The 27,008-nt window shown below is 49.0% G+C and overlaps 1 protein-coding gene across 1 annotated transcript in view; it reads left to right on the top strand.

Annotated features, from left to right (window-relative positions):
* The first annotated feature begins 2,124 nt into the window (after window positions 1-2,124).
* LOC122384634 (WD repeat-containing protein 47-like) overlaps window positions 2,125-27,008 on the top strand; it is an 84,109-nt gene continuing 59,225 nt past the window's right edge. Inside the window, exons 1-2 of the mRNA XM_043372233.1 lie at window positions 2,125-2,741; window positions 24,005-25,615. Of these exons, the coding sequence (XP_043228168.1) occupies window positions 2,707-2,741; window positions 24,005-25,615 (1,646 nt within the window). The 5' untranslated portion in view covers window positions 2,125-2,706. The remainder of the gene's footprint in view (window positions 2,742-24,004; window positions 25,616-27,008) is intronic.

The following is a 27,008-nucleotide window of genomic DNA, read 5'->3' as shown; positions in this document are numbered from 1 at the left end:
CCTAGATCAGCCGGCAGGTGGCTCTGATGTTTGCGTATCCCGCCGATAGATGTCAGGGCGGTAGACCCAAATAGCATACCCAGCCGTGACCCAGCCCAGGTTCTAGTCAGCGTGAGCTCTAAACACTGAACTGAACTGGGCAGTGAGCCATGAAAGATCGTTTGTGCGTCCGGCCTGCGCCACAGGATGTTCGCCTGTGTCTGTCGGATGGCCTTTGAAGAAGTAGTGTTGACTATTTCAGGGCAGCGAAGGCCAAAGAGTTGTGTAGAGCTGGAAATGTTTTGTTTCCCAGGGGAATTGTATGGGCTGTGACAGCGGCTGTCAAAAGTTGGAGACAAATTGTCTGAGGGCTTTGTTTGGCACGTCAGTTTCTGGTAACTGGGGACGGATTTCCAGCGAAGTGAACTCGGTTTAATGCATTAGACTAATTCGCTGAATTGTGATCCTACGACTGCTGTGTTCGTATTTTCCCTTCAGGTTTCCAGTTTCTTTTAAGTATTTTATTTTAGTGTTTTGAAATTTGTTTCAAGACCTGTGTTTAAGTTGGTGTAATTAAGGTGGAATCGTTTGGAGAGAAGTTCCGTAATACCGAAAGCTCATCGGTCCATGATCCCAGACCAGTGACTACTGACCCGTTACTGTTCAATAATCGTGAACGGGGCTCACTGACCGCTCTGAACACTGACCAATGGCCACTATAGCCAGCCTGAAGGCCGTTTGACCACTGACCCTTTGACCACTTACCACTGATCACTAGCCAAATAGCCACTAATCGCCAGCCCTCGGACCGTTTCCGTCCCGTTACAATCAGTGGCGTGGCTCTCAGTCACGCTTCATCTCACCTCACCGGCCCGTCGTACACCGGTCAGTACCTACAGTTACACAGCTGGTCACCCCTGGCTGGGTCACCGTCCCATCGTTTTCATCCTCAGGACATTCAAATCTTTCTCCTTCACGCCTCTTTCCCCTGCTCCGGGCTGGACGGGCAACTTTTTCCCATGCGGGATTGCTCGTAAGAAGCACGCCCGTATAGCCGGGTGCGGTGAGTGCTTGAGAGGGCTGGTCGGCCTATCTATTGGGACGGGCTCAGCCCCGGCGACTCACTAGGGTGCCTGCCCAGACCACTGTCTTCCCCTAATTCCTATCATCCTCCCGGCTCTGAAATGGTGTCGTCAGACCGAAAGGAGCTAACTAACAAAACAAACAAACAAACAGACAAACAAACCTGGCGGGGCACGGCTCATAGGGGCTGCTGAGTGGGACTGGCAGGAACGCAGGTCAAAGGTCGCATCTGGGCAAGCATTCCGGGAATCTTACGATAGCGAAACGCGTGCTTTTTACCAATGCTGTTTAATTTTGACTTGGCGAAATCACTCACGGTAATTCGTCTCATCCAAATTCAGAGGTATGCCATTGAAAGGACTGCTCATAGGCGCCAGAGAGTACTGCGATCCGGGAATAGTGCGATCCGGGCGCACAAAAATCCAGAGTTGTCATAAACATTTGTGAGAACAGGTTGATCTGACACCCCACCGGCTCTTTCGACTTTCTGGCTAGCTGACGTTAAACCACCTCACCAGTACACCTTTATTTGATATCGTTCCACGCAGACTAACTCACCTGGTTCCCCTACCAGCCCGTATGCTGGAGTGTGGAGTAGCCCAGGGGTGGAGATCTGTCAAAATTTCAGCGGGGGTCCAGGCCGGGCAGATGGAGGCGGGCTGGATGCAGTACCATTGACTTACATAGCAGTAATTCGTTTTCAGGGGGTCCTGAGTCCTGACCCCCCCCCCCCCCCGACCCCCCCCCCCCTCCCGTGATCTCCACCTCTGGAGTAGCCAGCCGCCCGGCTGACCCACCGCCTGGTCAAACAGCCGACACGCCTTCTTGAGCACGCTCCTCTCCTTATAAACACTCCCCAGTCGTGTTCCGGGTATTATGTCGTACATCTCTCTAATTACCGTGCAGGCTGCCGTGGTTAATGAGCCGTTCTCCGGTGCAACTTGTGCCACTAGCTTCACCTGCGCAGCCGCAGTCGCCCGGTGCTGTTTCGCCGTCCTGTGTTGTTTTGCCGTTCGGCCGCGTGGTGGCAGCACTGTCGCCGTCTGGGTGCTGAGGCGCGGTGGGTCGGGAGGTTGTGGTGTGGAGAAACGGCAGGTGCCAGTTGGTGTCTGGTGTGGGCTGGGAGAGGCGCCGGTGGTGATTGTTGTGCTGGTGACGTTTGGTGACGGATGGTGCGGATTGCTGCGGATTGGTGACGTTTGGTGAGACGGAGTGGTGACGTTGGACGTTGGTTGAAAGACATTGACGTTGGTGACACTGGTGCAGACAAGCGGGCGTAGCTGCTGTTATTGGTGGTGCTGAGGATCGAATATCCGCTGCAGACGTTGGTGCAGATAATTCATTCTGCCTCTTGGTGTAGCTGGTGACCTAAAATTGCCGAGTGGTGATCTGACTGGGGTAGAATCTCGTTGTGAAGGCTGGAAAGTGACCAACAATCCATCGGTTCACGGCGGTATGCAATAATGTAACTGGATACTCCTCGCATAAAGCCGAAACTTGCATCGGAGGATTGAAAGAAAAGTGTAAGACCACGCCCACAATTTGAGCCAGCTAGCTCACCGCTGCTGCCTTAGTGAGGCGCTGTGACCTCTGTGAGGGTGTGACCTCAGGTCAGAAGACTACGAGCGAGCGGGACAGGCGGCAATGGTGGCAGTGGCACCCAGAGAAGGACGAGAGACGTGAGTTCAACCGCGTGGACAGGGGGGGGGGACGGTGTTGCTGGGTTTGTGAGAGCTCAGGGCTTGGCCGGAGAGTTTCTACTTTCGGGGGTAGGAGGGGGAGGTGGGAATGATATGTTTAATGTAGGGACGATGATTTAGATGGATTTGGAACTGGTGCTTTTGATTCTCCATGCTTTCGACTCCTTGTTTTGTGGTGGAGGGTTGTCTGTGATTGGTTGTTGAGTTTCGGCGAAGTTGAGCAGTAGTGCCCTGGTAGGTGTTTTTAAACCTGCCTGCGCGAGCCTGATGTAAGGTCATTGATAGGGACGAAATGGATATATTGGTCATGACGCGGCCATGCATGATGCATGCGGTGTTGGGTGAATAGGAAATGTGTGACCTTAGCGCCTTGCAGGCTATTGAACCAGGCAAGGTGAATGTTTGGTTGGATTTGGGGTGGAGTTTCTCGACGTGTAGGCTTTTCTATGATGTACAATGCTATGTATGAATGTATACTCCCTTGACATATGCCCTGCATTGTGGGCAATCCATTGCGACTCGCGATGTGATGCCATTTTAACATTTCATCCTTGTAGTGAAATTGATTCTCACAGATGCACTGATCAGCAATCCAACATCACACTATCTACTCTACATAGATCCATAGCCTCGGGCGTCTCACACGTTCCTTCCACCTACACACAAACAAGCATTCACCTGGCCCTCCATCGCTCTCCCTCGCGTGTATGAAGCTATCCCTCACTCCAGGACGACGTTCAACACCGGTTGATTCCCACGTCTTTCTCTGCGGACTTCCTGTCTGAATCATAGATTTCCGAACGCGGCAGGGAGCCTTGGAGACTCATCACGGCTGAAGCCGGTCGCAGAGGGGTGATTCAAATGGTGGTCAGATGATTTATGACGTCATTCTGAAATTTATGACGTCGTTTGTTCTAAGAGATGTCGGTGGCAATTGAATTGCAGATGGTCTGACCGGGCACTAAAGGTTCGACTAATGTGTCTCTTGGGAGCGTTTGAACCTTTTCTGAAAAATTTGAAGCCAGCGTATGCTGGCAACTGGCAACAGTAGGTATGACCATTGCACTGCAGTCAGACGGTTTTGAACAGAGTTTGATGTCATGTGCATATTGCCTACCTATGAATATATTTGTAGATGCTTAGTTATTGAAGAAATATCTAATCGAAGGATATTGCATATTGGATCGAAGATTGAGTTGATGATAGCGAAGATGGTAAATCAAGGATTCATGAGTTGCACAAACTGCATTGATCATTCCACAAAGATTAATTTTGTACCTAATCCTAGTCAAAAGCACGAATTATATCGGCACCTTTAAACATTGTTTCTCAAGATGAGACCGAGCCCAGCCGTGACCACGTGTTCTTTGGTTCTCCCGTCAATGAACAGACTGTTCACGTGTGGACCGTGAGCAGCTGATACCCAATTAGTGACCGTTTGCGGTCTGTACACCTGCTGTCGTGAACAGCTGCTGTGTTCAGCGGATGGTCAGTAGATCGTACAAATCATCGACTGCCGGATGTTGGGAGGTGGTGTGTCGTGTAACTCCTATCGGTTTCTTGTGGGATGTGGTCATAGGTGTAGCAACGTATCTCTTTGGTGAAGGATACCTTTCACCAAAGTTTCCGATTGGTGAAGGATCCTTCACCAATCTTGGACAATGCAAGGGAGGGTCTTCACCTACCTATGCTTAGAACTGCTGGATTCGACGGTTGATCAAATGTCTGTCTTTTAACCCGCGCCCGGCTGGGGGTCCTGGATTTCCACGCCCTGCGGGGGGGGGGGGGTGTTTGAACACCCCCCCCCTTCTAACTCGGCTCCTGGGCCACGTAGCGATACGCAGAAGGCGGCGTTCGAAAGAACGCCAAAAATAATGACGAAATCACTTCGGTCACTTTTTTGGTCAGGTCAAAGGTCAGGTCACCAGAAGTCATTGAAGGCAAAATTTCGCCGATTTCCAGGTCGAATGTCGACAATTTCCAAGAAACCAACGCATAGCTCGGGAACCAATAGAGCTACAGCGCCACGGAAAAGCGCATTCGATAGCCCTATTAACGCCCTTTCTGAGTAATTCTCTCAGATTTGACCTAACGTCAACGGTTTTGCCTGCAGGGGGCAAAAACTGCAAAAATAGCCGATTTTTTCGGAAAGTTTTTTTTTTCTGCAATAACTTTTGACCCAAGCCTTGTACGAGCTTACTTTTACCGGCATCGAGTTCCTCTCGTCAAGACGCATCGAATGAACTATAACTTACCTTGAAAGGTCAACTTGAAATTTGACCTCAGGTCAAGGTCATGACCTGACCGGACATTGTCATGTTGCATATTAGTGGATCTGTATCGTCGAGCTGAACATATATAAGGCGTTTTCATCGCTCTAGCATGCCTCTTTCAAAAGTTAGTCGCAAAAAAACTGTTAGATACCATTCGTGACCTGAGATGACCTTAGGGGCATAAACAGGGGTCACGGGTGCCGTTTTCATGTTCAGTGTGTCAAAGTTACTTGTAATTTAGTGTTTGAGAGTGTTTAGAATGACTTTTGTCCGAAAAAGACTGTTTTGAATTTTCTCCCATTGACTTATAATCCCTAGAGAGGTCGCAAAATTGACCCGACCTTAGGTCACCGATATGAAAATTCCGAATTTTGTACATACTGTTGCACTTATCAATTGCTGAAAGCTTCAAAGCGATCCGTCACTTGGTGTAGCTATGGCATACATTGAAACATTTTATGATGTGTTTATGAAGTGAGGTCACTTGTAGCGACCTGGTGACCTGACCTTGAAGGACCCTGGTCTGAAATTTTCACAACATGTATAAAATTGATAGATGATAAGGTGCCGCCGTTTTTCAGATATCCGCGAAAACCGCAGGGGGTGTTCAAAACCCCCCCCCCCCTCCCAGCAGGGCGCGGGTTAACACACTTTGACCATTTGCCCCAGTAGTCAAAATTCCTTAGCCGAGGCCCTGATTTACATCTTGCTGTCATGGCAAGATGCACAATTCAGTTTTAGGTAGGCACTGAAAATTTGACGTTAATGGGATGATAAGGGCGTAAGATATCTGCAAAAAACAAGGGGTTGGCGAAATTCGCCCCCCCCCCCGCTTGCACTGTGCGTGTTGGTTGGCACGGTCCTGTCCCTTTTCATAAGGTTCAGGTGGCATCCTTCACCAATATTTTTGGCGCTCCTACACCCATGGATGTGGTAGATGCGAAATGCTGAGCGGAGCATGTCTTTTGATAATTGCTCACTAGTTTTGCGATTTTTTCGCAGTAAAAGCATGTTATTTCTAAGTGGCTTCTTAGTATATTCCATGATGTAATTAAACGATGATTCTACATTACTTGGACAACTTCGACAACGCGAAACTGACTGAAATGCAAGCAAGCGACCAGTCTGAACTAAATCTATCTGCAATTAGCTTACCGCTTTATCACCGATGAAGGAACACGTAATGGAGGGGACTAATTATCACGAGAATTGCGCCGACCTACGCGGCACCTAATTGTGAATACCGTCCGTGACGAGTGCTCGCGTCGCTAGGTGACGGTACGTGACGGGATGACGAGGACAAACGTGACGGTATGAGTGTGACGGTGGTGTAACGGACGGTGTCGCGTGGCGCCCAAATTGCAGGGTTGGGTGTCACCGGGGTGCAGTGACACAGCTGATTGAGGTGTTTGGCTCTTGGAGATAGCGAGAAGACAATTGATCTTGAACTTGAATGTGTGGGGAACAGATGTGTATTCCAAAGGCAATCGAGGATGCATAGTTCTGATTATTGGGAGCGTGTAAGGAATCGTAGAATCATTGAGCTTATTTCGCACTGGTAGCAAGGACGCACTTCTTGGGATCCCAAATCTCCAACTAGAGTCTGAGCCTCCTGAATCCCGCCCCAGCGGCGGCGGCGGCGGCGGCGGCGGCGCAGGACCGCTGGTTCCGTGGCGGCGGCAGGGGTCGGTCACCCCCGTTCCGCTTGAGCGCGCTCCTCCGTCCGTCGTACCACAGCCTCCACCGAGGCTAGCGTCCCGCAGAGCGGCCTCCTCTGCTGACGACTCTAGCTCTGCCGTGGCGAGTGTGGTATGGCCGGTCATGCGTGGTGTCTTGGAGCTGGCCAATACTGGTAATGAATTGGTGATGTTAGGTATCTAAATGCGGTGGGGTCCGTGGGATGGATTGGTGTTCTTTGGTGCGTATTTTTTCTCAGATGAGGTTAGATATGACTTCTGTCCTGTGGCCTGGCTCTATTTTATACGATTTGTTTTCCGTAGCATCATTGCTAATCTTTATTTCCTTTACCTTTTCTTGTATTTTTGTCTTATTTCTTTCCCGATTCTCACCATCCTCGTTTTCAAATTCCAAAGCCGTGTTTCCATCGCCTCGCCAGCCGTTTTGTATTGCCGCTCCGGTCCGCTGAACTCTCCCCGCGTTAAGCTGTGCAGCTGTGCACACGGCTCTGACCTTTGGTTCCGGGTCACACCTCGGCGAGTCGGCGTGACCTCACCACACGAGCCTGATTACGCTCTCTCTCTCTCTCTCTCTCTCTCTCTCTCTCTCTCTCTCTCTCTCTCTCTCTCTCTCTCTCTCTCTCTCTCTCTCTCTCTCTCTCTCTCTCTCTCTCTCTCTCTCTCTCTCTCTCTCTCTCTCTCTCTCTCGCTCTCTCTCTCCCCCCCCTCTCTCTCTCTCTCTCTCTCTCTCTCTCTCTCTCTCTCTCTCTCTCTTCAACTAGCCCTCTACTTTGATGTTTTTTGCACTCTTCCTTATTTGTTTCCCAAACGACATCCCTTCTGTGAGCGTCAACATTGTCACTAACTTACCTATTAAACCAACTTAGTTCCACCCAAGATTACTTTACTACTCAGGTTGGTTCACTAGGGAAATAAAGGCGCCGTAGCTACGTCACGGATTTGGTAGCAATCTGGTAGCAATTTTTGCTGACATCAATGGCGCGCGTGTTGTTTGATCGTCACCAATCCTATTTTGCTGCACTATTTTGTTATTTCACTGCAATGTATTGTGCATTACATTTAATAATTAAAATAGAGAAATATTCGTAACCCAGCAAGTCAGTTTTTCTTTGAGGCAACACTCTGACAGCATTGAGCCTTCAGAATGTGTCGTTTTATAGACTTTCTCATATTACCTACTCTTGTGGAAAACTTTCTTAGTCATGAAAAATGTATGCATATATGCATAATTAGAACTTCATTTGCTAAGTTTTATAGAAATAAAATTTCACATTACATCATCATAAGGCTACCTGCATATTTCGTTCAACCAATGAAATATTTATTCAGCAGAAGGCAGGTACTTCTGAGTAGGTACTGATATTTCTTATCTACACCAATATTTCAGGAAAATGACTGAGAAGCTATTTAAAAGTTCAGCATATGAAAGGGATGTTATGGCTTGTGCACATTGAAAAACATCAGATAATGCTTTTGAACCATCTCATTCACCAGCACACATCAATCCGGCTCCTGGCTTCTGTTAAGGAAACATTCCAAAATAATGCATTATTTTATTTCATTGACCACCTTGCAAAAGACAAACAGCAAACACATCACCACCAAAAATAGAAAAAAGTCAACAGGTAGGTACCAGCTGATCTAGCCCGAAGTCATGCTGTGCCATTTGCCTTTGAAAAACTTTAGCAGTCAGAGTTGAATAAACGCCCCAAACTTAGCCATTCATGCATGAAACATGTGCAAATTCTGGTTGAGCATTTCAATAAAAATGAAACTAACAGCTGTATTAGATATACCTACAACTATAAAAAGACAAAAATGACAGCAGAGCTTACTCTACAAGGCATAACCATGAATTTTAAACTGACATCCAAATTCGCACCTCCGAAGTTTAACCCACCTACCAGGCACCAGCCACCTGCACATTTCTATGTGCTACGCAGTGTGCACAGTCACTACACACAATTATGAGAATTAAAATAGCTTTGAACAATCAAACAAGTCAGGACTGGTATGCAGATTCACAAGTTCTCTCAACATCTTCAACTACCAACAATCAAGAGCACTTTGTGATCTCCAGTGACTCCGCAGATCCATCTTCTGTTTTCCATTTTCAGTTTTCAATTGAAATATAAGGTCCATCTGGGATACACATGTTGCATCATTATGTTTAAACAATTATTATGCTTGAACTATTGGTTTTTCATGTAAACTTTACTTCAAAAATTGATTTAATAATTTGCATTTTACATAATGCTACGATAACGACGCACCAAATCACAGATAACTTGATAATAACCAAGCAAAAGCCACATTCTTCAGCAAACTATGAGATCTACGTGATCCATGCTGCGTTGAAATAATTAAAAATCGCCAAAATCAGTCAAAATATGACAATTAAATTAGCATAAACTTCACAAAACTCTGATTTGTGAGGCAATGCGCAACAGAAATGCGAGGGAATATGGTAGTAATCTGGTAGCAATTATGAAGGATTTCCCCTGTCGCTGATAAAAAACACTTGAAACAAATTTTTCAACGCAGAGGAAATCCTTCATTATGAGTTGCAGGGACCATTTGATTGGCCCATTTTAGACAAATATAGGCCGAATGTTTCGATTGCAACCCCATTTATCGTAATGAGACGAATCCATTGGCTTAGTGGTACGTCTTTTGAACACATGTAGGCCTTAGATTTCTCCTTAGCCCGCCTGAAACACACCATGCTTTGCATGCATTTCTATGGGTGAAGGAAAATTCATGCGCCGTGATGACGTCACGGTAAAGGAATTCTGAAGCTCGTGAACGGGGGCTGGTTCCAGTGGCGGCGGATTCGATTTTGGCGTGGGGGGGGGCAAGATCCCAGTCGAGATGATGTCATAGGCGGATCCAGAAAGGCGTTTTCGACGCTGTAGGGGACATATCCCCCCCAAAAAAGTGTCCAAACTCCAAAAACTCCTCGGATTTCGATTCCTTACGGACCTACTGCTGAACAGTATATAGCAAAAAAAAAAAAAAATCCGATAAAAGTGTTATTTTTAGGAAACATAAGATACGTTTTGTCTATTTCGGGCAATGCAGGGGCCAGGGGGAGGGGGAGTAAACATTTGCTTTAAATGCCCGCTCCCTGGATCCGCCAGTGGACGACGTAACGCTTTTCGTATTGCTGTATTAGAAAAAAGCTCCAATGGGAAATTTGTGCCATAACCCGATCGCATATCAGATGTTGAAGAACGGTGCCAAACCTTTTGAAGTAGGCGAGCGCTATTCTTCAATGAGGTAACTCGTTACCATTTCCTCTGTTCATTTTACGTTCGATTTCCTTTAAAAAGTATTTCTGAGACAGATATCAACTGAAACTAGCTCACAGCGGGAGGAGACCGCTTAAACATTCAGAGACGGTCGCATCTAAACCTATTGGGACAGCGATCCGCCAGAAACCCTCCCCAAGGCAGTAGTTCGCCAACTAAGCTCACCGAGACGGGCTGTCTCGATGGGTTTATACAGTAAGCCTACAGCAAGGCTTAACTAAGGCCCAAACGCTCGTCAAGTTGGGAACGGAGGGCTGAGGCGAGGGAGCGCGGCGGCGGGCTGGGGTGAAGGAACGGTGGACTGGAACGAGAATCCAGAAGCTCTGGGTGGGGCGTTTCTTTATTAGGGCTTTAGGGTGCGCTGACTGCGGTAAGGTCCAAATTATCACGCCAAATTTTGCCACGACATCTACCGTTTTAGGCACTCGAGAATCAGCGGCCAGTGATATCTGCAAAGACGAAGCATTTCCTACCCAGCTTCAGCCTGGTGTCAGGGCGCCTCAGCCGGCCTCAGGTGGCTTTAATTACAGTTGCACATGCCAAACGACCTCAGTGCAGCCAGTCTGTGGCCGAAACCATTCGGAAGGCAGACTTCAAGAAAAGTGAGACAAGGTTAGTGCTATCGTTAAGTGCCATTATAGACTTGGGCCCAGTTGGCTTGACCCACTGGAAGGTGGTAACTTTATCGGACGCTGCGGGGCATACTCATTTTTCCAAAATGCCTTAGATTTTGCTTTCGTGTTCATAGGCGGCGGAACGGGGAGGGCACCGGGGCACCGTGATCCCCTTTGATTTTGGCATTTTAACGTTAGCCCTATGGGAGTTGTATGGAAAGAATGGGTCCAAAAGTCGGCAGTAACCCCCCCCCCCCCCCCTTAATTGAAGGTGTTCCGCCGCTACTGTTCGTGTTTGATGCTCTTCATTCTATAGCCAGCCTTTAGACACAGGGGGCCCACTAATGATCAGTGCCCTAACCCTCAAAAGTTTCCAACATTAATTTTTACTTTTTTAATAGTGAAAACTGAAATAAAGCGGATACTGAACTGTGAACATCCAGTTTTTACACTCGCCCCACACAAGCCTCCGAATGCCCAAAGCAGATCTCTGATGACTGGCCTTTGGGTGTCATACCGTGCATTGGTCAATGTGGTCAATGTGTACGACCCAGGGGGAGGCACTCGCCTTGGCCGTATATGGGCCAGAATGTCTCGATTTCCGCCATGTTGTGTATACCAAAGTCTTGAAAAGTTGATCACTGCAATCAAACTGCAAGCATGAAGCAGCAGCACTTTTGAGTAGTGTACCTCTCACTAAACTGCACCTCTGCTACCGTACATGCAATTTATATTTCTGGTATACACAACATGGCGGAAATCGATAGACAAAAACAAGTCACCAATGCTCCTTCCAGTATATATTAGAGTTCAGTGGTACGACCTCGACGTTTACCATTGTATGCGCTGGAAACTCTTGCGTTAGACAAAAAAAAAATCAGGGGAATGGCTTATTATGAGCGCTCATCAGTCCTAACTAGGTACCCGTAAGCGAATGGCTAGCCCTTCCCTCTCCGCTCACTTGCGATTTGGCATTTATGTAGGTACAAAATCAAATTAGCGGCAAACGACCACTGAAGGTATGAGTTGCGCCTCTCGCACACTTCAAATATTTCTAAATCGAATCTGAAAAGACAAAAAATGATATAAAGCGGAAATGGTTAGCATTTACACATATTCAAAAGGCACCGTTGAACAAACCGTAGGAGCGCATAGCTGCAATATCAGGTTATGAAAATTTTCCTCATGTGTAGGGCACAAATTATGGAGGGGCAAGAATGTACGTTTGCCCCTCCTCCAAAAGTTTTTTAGGGGACGGTGCCTCCTCTGCCACCCCGTATCCGTCGCCCCTGTAAGCGGTCACTGAAGGCCTGGGTTGCCGCTGCGTCACGTTGACGCTTATAATGCCTCCAAAACTAGGTTGAAGAGAGGAAAACTTCAGTTGAACGCGAACGCTTGCCGTTTAAGAAAGGCAGCGTATGATAAAGTATATAGGCATCTGGTTACATCTTCAGATGATCGAACAGAATAATCAGGTATATGGTTTCTTGTCTAAGCTTTGTCACAAATTATGGGGGGGGCAAAAAGATACTTTTGCCCCCCCACGAGTTTGCCAGGGGGGGCAGCTGCCCCCCCTGCCCCCCGAATCCGCCGCCCCTGGCTGGTTCCACCCGAACTTCCTATCACCTTTACCGGACATCCCCTTTATGTAAAAAAACCTGTCTGGACGTTCATATACAGCCCTCCTGCCTGCTGCTGAAGCTCTGTGGCACCTTCAAAAGCTCCTGAATTTTCTCTCGCCACCAAACTGTGTAGCCCAATAACTCACCGTTAATGACGGCTCTCCCGGCTCCAATTAGTGTGTTACGTGGGCCTTGGTGGTCCCAGGAGCTTCTCGTTAGTCATGGGGTTTGAGGTGGGACGAGACTGACGGGTGGGGAGGGGGGGGGGCGGAGACCGGGGGTCATGTGGTTTGTTGAGCTTACGAAAAGTGTTGGTGACGAGTAGGTGTTCTTTTCATGTCTGTCGGCGCACTGGAGGATTTGGCGAAGGGTGTAGTCTGACATAAGGTCATGTGTGAGATAATGTCGCTCTCCCGTTTACCTCAGCTTCAGAGAATCTAACCAGGTGGTTTGTCATGCTCTTACATCGTCGGTTTCCTCGCTGAATGTTCTACCGTGTTGTTGTTAGCTAGCCGTTCTTTATAGTCAGACCGCCTGTTCCGCCGTGGCGCTAACCCTCCGAGGGGCGTCAGGTGTATTCAAGGGTCCGACTCTGCGTGACCTGACCACCGCCTCAGGCAGTCTCGGTGCCGCCTGTGCTGAGATAACGGACACAAGCGGCGGGGAAGCTGAAACAAGCAGGTGCATGATGCCTTCTCTCCAGCCGCTTATTATAAATTTGCTATAATAACGCCGCTAGGAAGTCCGTCCTTGCCTCCATCTGGCGTAGAATTCCTGCTGGATAATAACTTTATTTAAATTAAAATCGCAAGTAATGCACCTATGAAACCACCACTGGCCGGCGGAGTGTCTGTATTTCAACCAAACTGACCACCAATGTGGCTGTGGAAGTTCCTATTTCCGGCTGAAAATGGAACCACAAACGCGAGGGACGTCACAGAAATTCTCACGGTCGCTGGGCCGTGTAATGCATTCTTGGGCTGACCAGACGATGGTTTTCGCGGGTTGGGTCGATGTTGGTTTGATAATGGATGAAGGTTGTTGGATGAAGCTGGTGTTGAATTGATGATATGAACTATTTGGTGGTGGCTGCTTCCTGTGAAAATTCAGAATGAGTAGGTGTTAATTTATTTTCAAGGTCTTGCTGGGAATTGTAAGTTTTCATTGTCTCTGAAAGAATTTTCCTTCTTTCATGGAATTTGGAGTTAAAAGCAGTGTACTCTATCAAGGAAACACTCTGTTCATAGCATTACAGTGGATGCTTTGCCTATTTAACTTATCAAATTTGACCAATTAGCCTACCATTTGATTATATCCTGTCTATTTCTCTCATCGTGAGAACATTCCATTGTTAGTTCAAGGGACCGTGTCATTTCCCAAGGTTGAACTTGCAGCCAATGTCACCCATGCTGTTGGCCTATGATCTACTGTATTGGAGAAACCCTTATTCTTATATTCTTGATGAAATGGCAGGTGCCATTGCCGCACGGCGATGGACCGCGGTCACTTAATGCTAGCATCGTCAGTAGTATTTCTTGACAACGATTTTATGCTTTCGATATTTTTCCTTTCCACATGAAATCATGCAAAAAAGCATTAAATCTGCGTCGCTCAAACCTTCGCCCTTCCCTCGCTGGTCGTCAGTCAATGAGCGTTCAGCGGCCGCCTCAGCTCCCTCGGCCGGTCCCACATCAGCCCGATATGGTGGGAATCCGCCGCTCGGAGCGTCCCGTCGCGGGTGACCGGAGAAAGTGGATGTCTTGTTTTCACTCTTCATGTAAAGAAAACAGTAGCCTTGAGCCTAGATCACGGCCGTAGGTCTCTTCATACAAGATATATGTACAATGGAAACGCATAGATAGTACGACACTAAAATAGTTAGGTACAATCGTTGGATTGCTTCCTGTTTCCGACCCTGCAACACTAGTGAGCTTACATGTTCACTCTCTTCAAAGTTATTCAAATTACCACGTTAAGCAAACACAACCTTTAAAACTCGCATACCATCTTGCGCCTTACACTGATGAAGGCGACCCCATCTTACTCACCACCTCTCTCTCTCTACCCGTCACCACGTATCTCCACGAGCCCCGGGGACGGGGTCACCGCTCGGCTGACCCCGCCCCAGGGGTCACGGCGCCGCCCTGACCTCGGGCCGGAAGCAGCGAGAGTGCCTGGTCGGTGTCTGACCCCTGACCTGACCTTTGACCTGCCGCGTTCTGGCTCTGACGAGGCGTCTGGAGAATTCCAATGGCTTTGTCGGTGATGTGAAGTGTTGTTGAAGTGTTGTTGATGATTCAGGACGTTCTGAGAGGTCTGAAAGGGCTGGCAGAACTTGTGAAGAGAAATTCAGACCGTGATGCAGGCTTTGATGAGCGATTATTCATTCTGGGTGCTAGATGAAGCCCCATTCATCGCGATCAATGCGGTGTTAAATTTTAATGGTTGCCTTTCTGCAGATTGATGCATCGATTGCTGCCGTCGACGATGGGCTGTTGCATGTATTATAAAATAAAATGGACGATGTTCCACTCATTTTCTTTGGCACCTTTATGCAGGAATGCCACACAATTTTCAATTGCGGCGTTTCCTATGTGTATCATAGCTTCTACAGTCCAGACGTTTGCTTTCTGTTCATTTCCAGTTTCAGCTCACTTCAGACGTCTGCTCTATCGTCCGTTCCTTTCATTTTGGCGTGTCTCCAAGCCGAACTGGAGACATTCACTGTACCGTACTGGACTGAAACTATCGATCAATTTCTAACGATGTCCGCCATTCTCATCAACCGTCTGGTCTGCTATTCATTGGGCCGTAATGATGACCGTCAGCCGGCTTTCTGCGCGGAGACCACTCGTGTCATTGACCCAGCCGTGACACACGACTGTGTCATGACACGCGGTCGTCTGTTGTGGCTACGCGAGATCATGTCTCATGGCACATGGCTGTTTATTGGTAGTAAATCTAGCCTGGCGTATTGGCTTGTTTTAGGTCAATGGAGCAAATTACCGACAGTCTGAAGTATTGCTTTCTGGAACTAGGCTGGGCGAATCATTAGCAAGCTTTCAATAGTGGTTCATTTGTAGGCCATGACTGACTGGGAACAATTAAATCCATTCATTTATCGACTGATGGTCAGATTTTATGAAAGTCAGCGATAAATACTGCATCCTTTGCTGCTTAGAAGTCATGGCTTTTTGTGACATTTGAAGACTTGTCAACAAATCTAAGACTTTTTACAGACTCGGCTTGGGCAATTGTAGGATGCTGTATTTATTTAAAAAAGATAATAATTTATATCTACGTGACGTCACTGGCTTAACCAAGTGCCTTCTGACCTGGATCTAAGTACAGCGTCCGACGCGACTTTGTCTCCGGCATACAGCGCGATGTGAACGCGTCTCAGCGGTGGGCTGTGCGTTATTGATGTGGGAAACGGGCCGAGCAGCCGCGACTTCCATCCGCGACAGGTGCGGCGCGGCGGCGACGGATGTGACGCACCTGTGGCAAACGTGGCGCGGCCGTCAGCTGGCGGAGACGGAGAGCGTGGCTGGCTGGCGGTTTTTGCGGAGGACCGGACCGCAGAAGAGGTGGCTAACAGATGAAGGTGTCTGGGGTAAATGTGGAGCTGACGAGGAGTAGAAGAGGGATCGGGTGTAGGCATGTGGTGCTAATTTGAGAGTTGGGATAGATGTCAGAAAGTTAGGAAGGAGACGATTTTGGGACTGGAATTCGTTTTTATCTGGCCAATAACACTGGTATCCGTGCGACAGGTGTCCGGTTCTGTACATACTGTGTGTACTGCTATGTGATTGTCAGTTATGTGAAATAAATTTGTGAAAAAAATAACACTGGTATCAGTTGATAGTTGGATGAAAAGAGACGAATTGTTTCGATAGTCAAGGTTGACTTTTATCGGATTGCATATGACCCAAAGCTCTCTTTCATCACGGCATTTCATCACGGCAATCATCTATCTGCGCAGGCTGCGCTAATATACGGATAGTTTGTGGTTTGTATAATACGTCTACCATTTATTTCCGGCAAAATACATAACATCCAAAATGACATGGCGCATGAAACCAATGGAACCACATCAAGACGGGCTCAACGAACCGCAAACCTAACGTAAAAATGGGCCTACCTCATCACTCTAAGCAGCGGCGCGCGGTTAAAGGGGTCATTTCTCGTCGGGTCATTATATCGTTAGAGTGCTGACAGGTTCTCCACTCCGGGCTGAATGTCAGTGGCAGCTTCTGACACTTCCGTTTTAGGTAGTTTTATAGGCATGCCTTTACAGGATCTGATGGAACGAGGAGGTCGTGTTGGTACTGGTCACGCAAAATTGCTGGTGCTCTGATGTCTTTTTTGACTCACCGTTTGGAGTGCTCTCCTATTTTTTGGTACGTGAAGGTTCTCAGTTTTATGTACATCAGGGTACTTTTCTTGTTCCGGTGTTATTGGTTGTTTTCGAGTCCGATGCGCCTCAGACCTCATTTGATTTTTTTCTTTTCCAGTCTCATCTCCTTTATTTTGCTTCTTCGAAAAAATCGATACGACGAGATCTTTCGAGGTCTGAACTTCAGCGCTGTTCCTTTTTTCTAACCTTTCCGGTTTTCTGCCCAGATCGGCGCTGGTTTTCTTTTCGGGCCGTATGGAAGTATCTGCTCTGTTTCAGTTTCTTTGCTTCAATTTCGCATCCGGTTCCGCTTCCATTTTCGCTCGGCTTCTCTCTGAAAAGGTTTAGTGTAGTTCCTTATTCTGTCTTTATGCGATAACCAAAAAGTTATTTCATCGCATCTCATTTGTCGCATCATCATTTCGCCTTAGTATTTCCTCCACTTCATATCAGCTCGCTCGTTCTTTTTGTCTCCAGCTTTTAGCGTTCACGAACTTTGACAAAGTTCGTACATTTTTGGACGGGCTCCAGCACACTTTTCGGCCAGCATTTCGGAGACATTTCGAGTTTCCGGTGTCGCCATGGCATCACCATTTGCTCTCCCAATGGCACCATTACCGACAGTAAGGTGGTGCTGGACACCGACATCCTCAGGTCACGTCCTCCCCAAATGGGGTCTCAGGTGTGTCGTTCGGGCGCTTCGTAAAGCCAGCTAACGCCCGCCCACGTGCGGTCGCCAAAAACCCACGTGCAGGTGACTGCTACCTCGTCCTGTCTTTTCTCACTATTGTACGTTTTATGATGGGATTGAAACAAAAATTAATGACCGATATACGACAGACAGAAATATTTGCACTATTGCAACATCGACTTTTCTTATTTCATATCTTCAGAAAATTATAGTTTTACTTATATTTTGGCACGAATTTATCGCCACACACCTTCAATGTGAACCACAGTCCTTAAACTTCCACCATTCAAGTCTCAATCCCCTGTTTGATCCTCGGGCCAGGCCATATCACCGCATCTGCTCTCACTATCTGAGAAGGAACATACCTTGCTATTGACGGCGGACGCAAAGCTGAAGGCCAGGTGCGGCAGAGTGCTGCTCTCAGATGAGCCATGACAGCGATAAGGTGGATGTGCTCTCTGTGGGAAGGTTAATGACCGGCGCCTGTGACAGACGGATGATGGTGTGTGCCGTGTGGGGAGGGGTCGAGGGGAGGGGAGGGGATGTGGAGAGGGATGAAAAGGAAAGGTGTGTGAAGGTGGGGATGAGGATAAGGAGGGTGGTATGTCTCGGAGAGGGGGCAGGGGTGAAGTTTGGTGCTTGGTTTAGCTTACTGCGGTCTGTTTGAGGTAAGATGTCTTGTGTGACCAATGCTGTGGAAAAGCATTTGATGTTGTCTGGCTGTGCTTTGATGTGCTATTATCTGTTGTGTTATGATGCGCTGTGCAGTGACCTTCCGTGCTGCGCTGTGCTGTTCCGTTTTCTTCGCTGTGCTGTATCACGGAAAGCTGCGCGGTGCCGTGGTATTATCCTCGCTGTTGTGTAGCCGTGTCTGTGATGAGCATGACCCACTCATATTGTCACCTATAACCGGGTCACAGTGATCTATAGCCCGCCATCCGTCTGTCTTTGGGGGCCACCTCTGACAAATGCCGCACTGACTATGGATGAGCCGAGACTCGGCGCGACCGGGCCGACACTTTCAGCCAGTGCCAGGCGCGCTGATAGGTCACGGGGTGGGATGTAGCGTGCTGAGAGGTTCACGGGTCGGCGTCAGACGAGTGGAGAGACTCAGAGGTGACGCAGGCGGTTATGCAGATGGTGTTTGGACCTTCGTGGGGTGGTGTATTGGAGATAAGTCATTGGGGTAGTTTGGTTGGATGTATCTGAGTGGGATGTTGTGTTAAAGGTATAACGGAATATAAGGGGCGGAATTGCGTCATAGGCCGGTTAAATTGTTTTGTTATGTTGATGGGGAAAAGTTAGAATGAACATTAATTTATCGAGAATTTGCTGCTATTCCCAGAATAGCTTGAGTCGGCAATACACACAATTAACCCTCGCCGGCCGAGGGGGGGGGGGCGGGTGCCGCCCCCCCCCCATAGGGTTTTTTCGCGATAGCTCCGAACACGCTGGCGATAGAGAGCTGAAACTTGGCATACCTGACCTTTGATCCAAGCCGCATCTTTCGACACCAACCGCATTTTTAAGTCAGGTCAGGTCACTGACCTATGACGTCATAAGTGAACCTCTGCACGGTCTTCAGATGTCGCAACTTCGCAACGCCCTCACTGCCAGAGGAGATGTCACAGGAAAATGAAACTTGCAGGATCTAGTATCCATTATGAGTCCCACAACTTGTATATCTCGGATTTTTCCTAAAGGTCATATGAGGTCAGGTCATTTTCGTGACCTCACCATTATAAGTCAATGGGGAAAAATGAAAACTGCTATTCTGGCGCCGGGAACGATCTCCAACTATCTCAAGCACACAGAATCGTGATTTTATGCACTCCTTGCAAGGTTATATGCGTCACTTTTGCAATGTTGACCTTGCGTGACGTCATTTATGACGTCATCAAGGTCATATGAGTTTTTCGTCAATACCTCCCGATCAAATTGAGCTAGCGAGTCGGGAAAGCCACCAATGGACTCAGGAAGACCTGCCGAATCGAATGATATGCAACATGACCTCTTTCGACCAACTTCGTGACCTGGGGGTGCTGACCTGACCTTGACCTGAGGTCAACACCCCAAGTTGACCTGACCCGGACAAAAAGTATATCATTCGACGCGCCTGAGCGAGACGAACACGATGCTGCCAAAATCGGCGCTCTGCGGCCGTTTTTTGCGAAGTTATTCACCAAAAACTGAACCGTACCTTGGGGCACTTGACCTGACCTCAGAGGTCACCGGTTGACCTAGGACCTTAAAATCGGGTACCAATCTCTGCGTCTCGTAACGGCGCACACGCTCGTTTTTTCCGCGACGCGCTAGCTCCACCAGGGGCGAAACGGCGAGGGGGGGTCGTACCCGCCCCCCCCCCCCCCCCTCGGCCGGCGCGTATGTAGAAAACCAATAGGTCCGGCGAGGGTTAATATATCCACGATGTTATTTTTCGCCCACGACATTTCAAGTCGCGATACCGTGCGCCGTGCAACTTGCAGGGTGTGTGCTGTGTAGGTATCTGTGAGTAACGCGTAACTGACAATTTCTGCACTGCGCAACGCGCATGAATGTGAAATATTCCCACATTCAGTCAAGCCCCAGCGCTGTTGTGCGTTGTAAATAATGGCCTGGTGTGAAAACAAGAATCGTGCCGCATGCGAGTCAGGCTGAACTACCTACTTCCTCTGGCACAATGGATCGTTGAAGTCGGCTGTCATAGCGCAGTAGCTATCATCGCACTTTTGTTGGTCAATTGCTAAATGGCCCCTGGGTGGTAATGTCTAGGTTATCATTGTCTGCGTTGAATGATACGGGCATTGTTAGGTTTGCATTGTGAGGGTGAAGGAAAGCTATGTTAGCCTATCTCTTTCTCCCGTTGTCCTTTCCCTTCCCTGTTTTTTGTTTATGTCTCTATTCTCTGCTCAGTTTGTTTCAATCAGTTTTCCTGTCAGCCTCGTTATTCTTCCATCTCTCCCTCCCTCCCTCCCTCCCTCCCTCCCTCCCTCCCTCCCTCCCTCCCTCCCTCTCCCTCTCTCTCTCTCTCTCTCATCCTCTCTCTTTTTCTTTCTCTCTCTCCCCCTCTCTCCCTCTCTCTCTTTCTCCCTCTCCCTCTCCCTCTCTCTCCCTCTCCCTCTCTCTCCCTCTCCCTCTCTCTCTCCCTCCCTCTCTCTCTCTCTGTCTCTCTGTCTCTCTGTCTCTCTGTCTCTCTGTCTCTCTCTGTCTCTCTCTCTCTCTCTCTCTCTCTCTCTCTCTCTCTCTCTCTCTCTCTCTTTCTGTCTCTCTCGTCAGTGTCACCCCATTCCTTTGTCAGTCTCTACCTCTGCCTTATATCTGTCCCGCCACAAAAACTTATTGGAAGCGAGCCGGAGAAGTCACGGTTCGCTGTCTACCCTGGAGCCCGTCGATAATGCTTTGCCGCGCTTTGTCCGTCGGCATATTGTAGTGATGTTCTCTGGGATGTGCTCTGTCGTCGTTCTTCTGGTCGTGCTCTCTGGGCGTGCTCTGAAACGTGCTCTGAGACGTGCTCCATGCCATGCTCTCTGGGACGTGCTCTGTCGTCGTTCTCCTGGCCGTGCTCTATCGTCGTTCTCCAGGCCGTGCTCTTAGACGTGCTGTCTGGCCGTGCTCTGAGACGTGCTGACGTACCGTGCTGCGGCCCATCGATATCCGACAGAGGCCGGTCGGGTCTGGCAGTACAGCGACTATCGCAGACACCAGTCCTGTCTCCGCCGGGAGGATGAGTTGATGGATGCCAAGTATGAGTCGTTGTGTTGGTAGGATCCGCTGGCCTGTCCCGGCGCGGCTGGCAAACTGACGGAAACGCTGTCAAATCCCAATCACTCTACTTGGTAAGAATTGGGCCCAGGTTATCGTATTGGTAATTCAGTTCAACTTTACCAATACGGACACGGTTGCCTGGGCCTAATCATTCCAATCATTCAACTAATCATCAACTAATAATTCTACTTGGTAAGAATTGGCTCAGGATATCGTATTGGTAATTCAATTCAACTTTCGACCTCCTTGCTCAACATTCGATGACCTGATTTCGTCCGCCTTTTGTGTTCAATTAGTCAGTCATACGATAGTCATGCCCCGATGCGGAGGTATGCCTACTTTACATTTCCCATCCTGAACAGACTCTGTGGCGCCTTTTATGTCCAGCCTAGCCACGTGCGGCACTCGCGATCTTGTGCCAAGTTGATGCTATCTTCTGAGTCAGAGCTTTTTGCGCTGAGAGGGTTGTTCTGTTCTCCTATGCTAAACATTCGTTGTTTCTGCCTAATCGCTGGTTGATACAGAAACAAGCTGATCTTCAAACTTACTGCAGTATCGTGAGTTGTCAGAGCACGCTTCTGCATTTTTGCATTTTATTTCAGTGCAGGTTTTTGCGCTGGCATGTCTGTCCGTGCTCGCTTTTGCAGAGGTCTGATGTATCCGAAAATGACTGATGCGTGTAAGCACACAATTATAACATCCCACTTCCCATCTCCTCCCACTCCATCCCATCCCATCTCCCATCTCCCATCTCGCCGTGCCGGTGACCCCCGGGCCGTCGCCGGCGGTTGTGGCCACGTCGTCTCGTCACGGTTGGCCTCTCACGAGCCGCGCGCTCCACCGCCCCGGGCTGAGGGTAGAGACGCTGGCTGGGTAGGGCTGGGCCCGGCTATGGCTCAGGCTATGGCTCAGAATGTGGTGTAACTCTGCTCCAGTCGGCTGTGGCTTTGAGCTGTGGTTTGGTTTGGTGTGGTTGTTGTGTGGTTGGGTCTGGAAGAGTGCATGCTTTAGAGAGGTTTTGTTGCAACGGTTCAGGTCGTGACCGGTCAGCCGTGAACGGGTGAGATGACTGAAGATGGAAGGCTGAGACGAGCTGTTGACTAGTTAGATGCGGGAAGCTGGAAATGACTCTAGTTTACAACTTAGATGTATGTTGCGGACGTGGATGCTGAAACATGCTCAGCACTGAACAGATACTGATTCACACAAACTTTGGAGTTGTTTGCTGGTGAGATGCTGACTCGGGATCGATACTGAACTGGAGCTGATTTGACAGATTAAAACACAGACGCTGACATGAGGCTAAGCCCGCATACCTGGCACGGTCCAGCGTCCAATCTAATTGTCCCTGCCGTTAATCGTAGGTGAACGCTCTCCTGAGCCGCCATTTAACCTGTCGTAAAATCTGTCAGCCTCGGAGATCCTCACATATACCGAAAAACTCTGAACTATCGCTCCATCCGGTCGTCAGTCTTGTTTTCGTTTGGTTTACCGGTAGGTACGTTATTGCCGGAGGGCTGGTGCGCGGTTGATGGTATGTTTTGGGCTGCTCAGTTATCCGTGGTAGACCGCTACTTATCTCGGCCTGGGAAGCGTTGATTAGTTGCTCTGGACGTTGGTGATTCGCGCTTGGGTGATTCGGATGCGTAACCGCGCATTATTGGGCGTGATAGAGGGGTGGGGGTTTTGGAGTCGGGAGACCGTGACGGGCCCTTGGTGACAGGTCATACATATGCAGGAGTTAGCCACAAGTAAAGCTTTTAGGTATACGGATTTGGACCTATCTTGTCCGAATCACTAAATGGTTTTTATCTGATAATTCGATGTTCATTCGCTAGTTTAGTGATATGAGTAGTGATTTTAGTGATCGCTAGTTTAGTGATTCGACCTCCAACTTTGAACATACAATCTTCAGTCAAAGATATCACCTGTCACAACTGATCTGGAACGATAACTCTGATGGGGTTATAAGTGCTCTAAGAGGAGGCGTCATTTTTCACCCATTCATTGGTATTCACTGTTTGGTAGACTGATGACGTTTTAATGTCGGAATTAACTCCATCGCCGGTGTTCCTTAGTCGGCACTTTTGAAGTGTGACCGAAAATACACAGGAAGCCGTCGGATGGTCAGCGCGCATGTTGCAAATGGCTTCGGTCACGCCATGCGTGATGACACTGCATTCGGGTGTTGATTTACATTCTATTCGGGGTTTCTTCAACGGTACACTGTTTTGATGTATCTGAATGAGATACTCAAACCTGTTAGTGGTGATTTGATTAAGATTTGGCCATGGCGTGCAAGAAACACGTTTTGTTCTTAAGTGCCGTATTTCTTTAATGTTTCGTCCATCTGCCAGTGTTTTTGTGACTATCGATTTTCTTACATGCCGCACTGTGTGTATCGAGACTAATGGCCTATGTATCTCCACTTTTTGTATCTCTTTGACTGGCAACAGTTTTTTTTGCTCCGCTTCAGACCGTCTATCCAGTACATGGTCCCATCACTCTAATACCCTGACCTCGTTGTCTCTCTGTTTTCAGATTGTGCATCCAGTACATCATGCCGTCCGCCCACCTCTATTTTCCTGACCATTCGTCTCTCCCAGTACCATCTCTTTTTAGCTGACCTCTCGTTGTCTCTCCGTTTCAGATTGTGCATCCAGTACATTCTGCCGTTTGCCCACCTCTATTCGCCTGACCGCTGTTGTCTGCCCCAATACCGCCTCTATTTACCTGACCTCGCGTTGTCTCTCCGTTTTCAGATTGTGTATCCAGTACATCATGCCGTCCGCCAACCTGTATTTTCCTGACCGCTGTTGTCTGCCCCAGTACCACCTCTATTTAGCTGACCTCTCGTTGTTTCTCCGTTTCAGATTGTGCATCCAGTACATCATGCCGTCCGCCCACCTCTACCTCCGTGAGGAGGAGGTGGTGAAGCTGATGCTGGAGTTCCTGCACAACCGTCAGCTGCACATCTCCCAACTCAGCGTCGAGCGAGAGGCCGGCATCATCAACGCCAGCCTCAGCGACGACCTGCTCTTCCTGCGGCAGCTGATACTAGACGGGCAGTGGGATGACGCGATAGAGTTTGTCCAACCTCTTACTAGCGTGGAGAGTTTCGACACCAAGAGGTTTCACTATGAGGTACTCAAGGTGAAGTATGTGGAGTTGTTGTGTATCAAGTCGGAGGCGGGCGCGCAGGATAACATGGAACAGGCTGTGGAGGAGGTGGTGAAGGTGCTGAACGAGCTGGAGAAGTACTGTGAGTCGAAGGAGGAGTATGCGGCGTTGTGTCTTCTTCTGACGTTGCCAAGGCTCGGTGATCATAGTGAATACCGGGACTGGAATCCGAGCGCTGCGCGCGTGGCCTGCTTTCGAGCCGTGCTTCCACTCGTGGAGAAGTTTCTACCGAGTGAGCGCAAACGCGGCGGAGAAAGACAGAACGAGTGCGCGAGTAACGATCGTCTGATTCAGCTCCTCATCAAAGGCATACTCTATGAGAGCTGCGTGGAGTACTGTCAGCAGAAGGCGACCAGTGGAGGCACGGAGGCCAGTGGTGAGATGCAGTTCAGTAAAGTTCTCAGCGGTAACGGGTTCTCTGACTCGGACCTGAGCTTGTTGTCCTGGCTGCAAAGCATCCCCGCGGATACCTTCGCCTGTCCGTTCGAGCAACGAACGCTAAACGTGGATGTGGAGCGGCTAGAGCGACCACAACTGGACGCCTTCTGGACCGAGTATATGCTCGTCACGCCGATCAAACCCAAGACGTTCCCTCACTCGGTGATGCCCCAGGCGAGGCCCAAGTCCGCGGACGTGATGTCGCGCTCGCTGAACCCGCAGTTGGAAGGCCTTCCGCTGGGGCTGGGCGCCACGCGGGCGGCAGCGGCGGCAGGAGCGGCGGCTGATGCTATGTCACAAAGTCTTGCCAGCTTCCACCTAACCGGCCGGAAAACCATGAACACCTCAGTAGACAGACTATTTGACAGTGACACCGCCGCGGGCGGGAACGAACTAGCGACGATCGCTGAGCGTCACGAACCACCCACATCACAAGTATCACCCTCTCAGCCTCCCGCGCCTCCGCCCCCTCCAGCGCCTCCCAAGAGCACAACTAGCACCACCATCTCATCAGGAAGTGACCGATCCAGCTCCATGGGGTCGACGCGTCGACCAGCCCCCGCGACACCCTCCGACTCTGAGCGCGGGGACCGCGGCTCTCGTCCCAGCTCCAGACCGTGCAGCGAGGCGTCGGAGTCTCCCCAGTCCATCCGGAGGAGAACTGAACCTCCCCACCCCTCCCCGGCCCCTCTGTCGGCGGCAGGGGGAGGGGGAGGGGATCTGTACCAGGAGTTCCAGCGGGGGAGACAGAGGCTTCAGGAGCAGCTGGCGGAGCACGAACAGCGGCGGAACCAGTATGTGCAGCAATTATCGGGTGATAACCGGTTCAGCGAGGATGGCTACCGGCAGTCGGCCGCCTACAGCCCGTGAGTACTCGAGCTGTATTTATATAGTCTGTCACATAGTTCTATAGAGTAGTCTGTGAGTCTATTATGCATCAAGTCTGCGATCGAAGTTCCTTCAGCAGATCTTTTCTTCGCTCAATGACTTGCATCTCGAAATGTAAGATCCATGCGTACATAAATCACTTCAGCTTTTAGTAGGGCACTTCGGCCGCAAGCTTGATGTGGGAGAGATCATGGTTGTGTGAATACTGTAATGTTTTTATATTCCGTGAGTACCTACTGAGATTTCCGTAGTGTTTACTGATCGTGAGTGCTTAAATATCCGTGCGGTAGCGTGATGTCCTTAGTTCGTACAATCCGTGAATATTGTGATGTCTGCACAGTTTTTAGTTGTCCGTGAAGTCCGTGACCAGAGGGTTTGTGCGTGGCCAGCAGAGTTTCGCAAAATTACCTGTCATCTACAATTTCATCCCATAAACATTCATCGCATCTTTTTATCAGCCCTCAGAATCGCTCTTGTAGTTTTCGCAGTGCGTCTGTCCCCGAAATCATCTCGTAGTCGCCATTTTCTCATCCTCTTTCTGTTGTGACTGGTCTGTAGATTGGAATTGTGAATTATGCGACAGCATACGTCGGGCGCTGAAGAGTTATTGAAGTGATAAAGTTGTCACCGGGGTTATTGAGTTGAAGACATTGTCAAACGTAGATTTGGTTGCGCACAGACGAATGATATTCGTGGTGTCAAAGCTCTTAATGGGTTGTTTTGACGTCTCGGTACCCGGTTCAATTTATTTTCAGATATGAAAGCGAGCTGGTTGTCGGATAGGGGAACCGCGTTGGATTGTTTGGCTATGGTGGACAGTAATCTCCCAAAAAGCTCGCTGGAATAACTGAATGCAAATGTAATGCATGCTGATACAAATGACCTGGGTAGTAATGCAGACATTGACATTCATAGGGTCATTTACGATTCCTCGCGTCTTCTTCCTTCCACCCTATATATCACTGTTAATCTCACTGGCGGCGGGCTGTCGTTCGTTCGTTACCCTTCTCTCCTCTTCCCCCTCTCTCTCTCTCTCTCTCTCTCTCTCTCTCTCTCTCTCTCTCTCTCTCTCTCTCTCTCTCTCTCTCTCTCTCTCTCCATCCTATCATCACTTCCTATCCTCATATTTCATCTCCTCTCACAGTTGTGTGCTCGATGATGGGTATCCCAACCCCGCCATATGTCACTGCTAGATTACAGCCCAGATTACAACCCGATGACAGCGAGATGACTGCGCGATGACAGCGCGATGACAGTAGATGACAGTGGGGATGCCTGATGCTAGACCTGTCTCTGACCATATGGTGTTCTCCGCGTGGCTTATGCTGTGGCTGGCCCATGGCATTGACCCTTACAGCTTGGTGACGGCTA

Source organism: Amphibalanus amphitrite, unplaced genomic scaffold (assembly GCF_019059575.1).
Source record: "Amphibalanus amphitrite isolate SeventyFive unplaced genomic scaffold, NRLGWU_Aamphi_draft 000194F_arrow, whole genome shotgun sequence".
NCBI lineage: Eukaryota > Metazoa > Arthropoda > Thecostraca > Balanomorpha > Balanidae > Amphibalanus > Amphibalanus amphitrite.
Note: the sequence above shows the minus strand (reverse complement) of the source record. Positions and strands in the feature narration are given on the sequence as shown.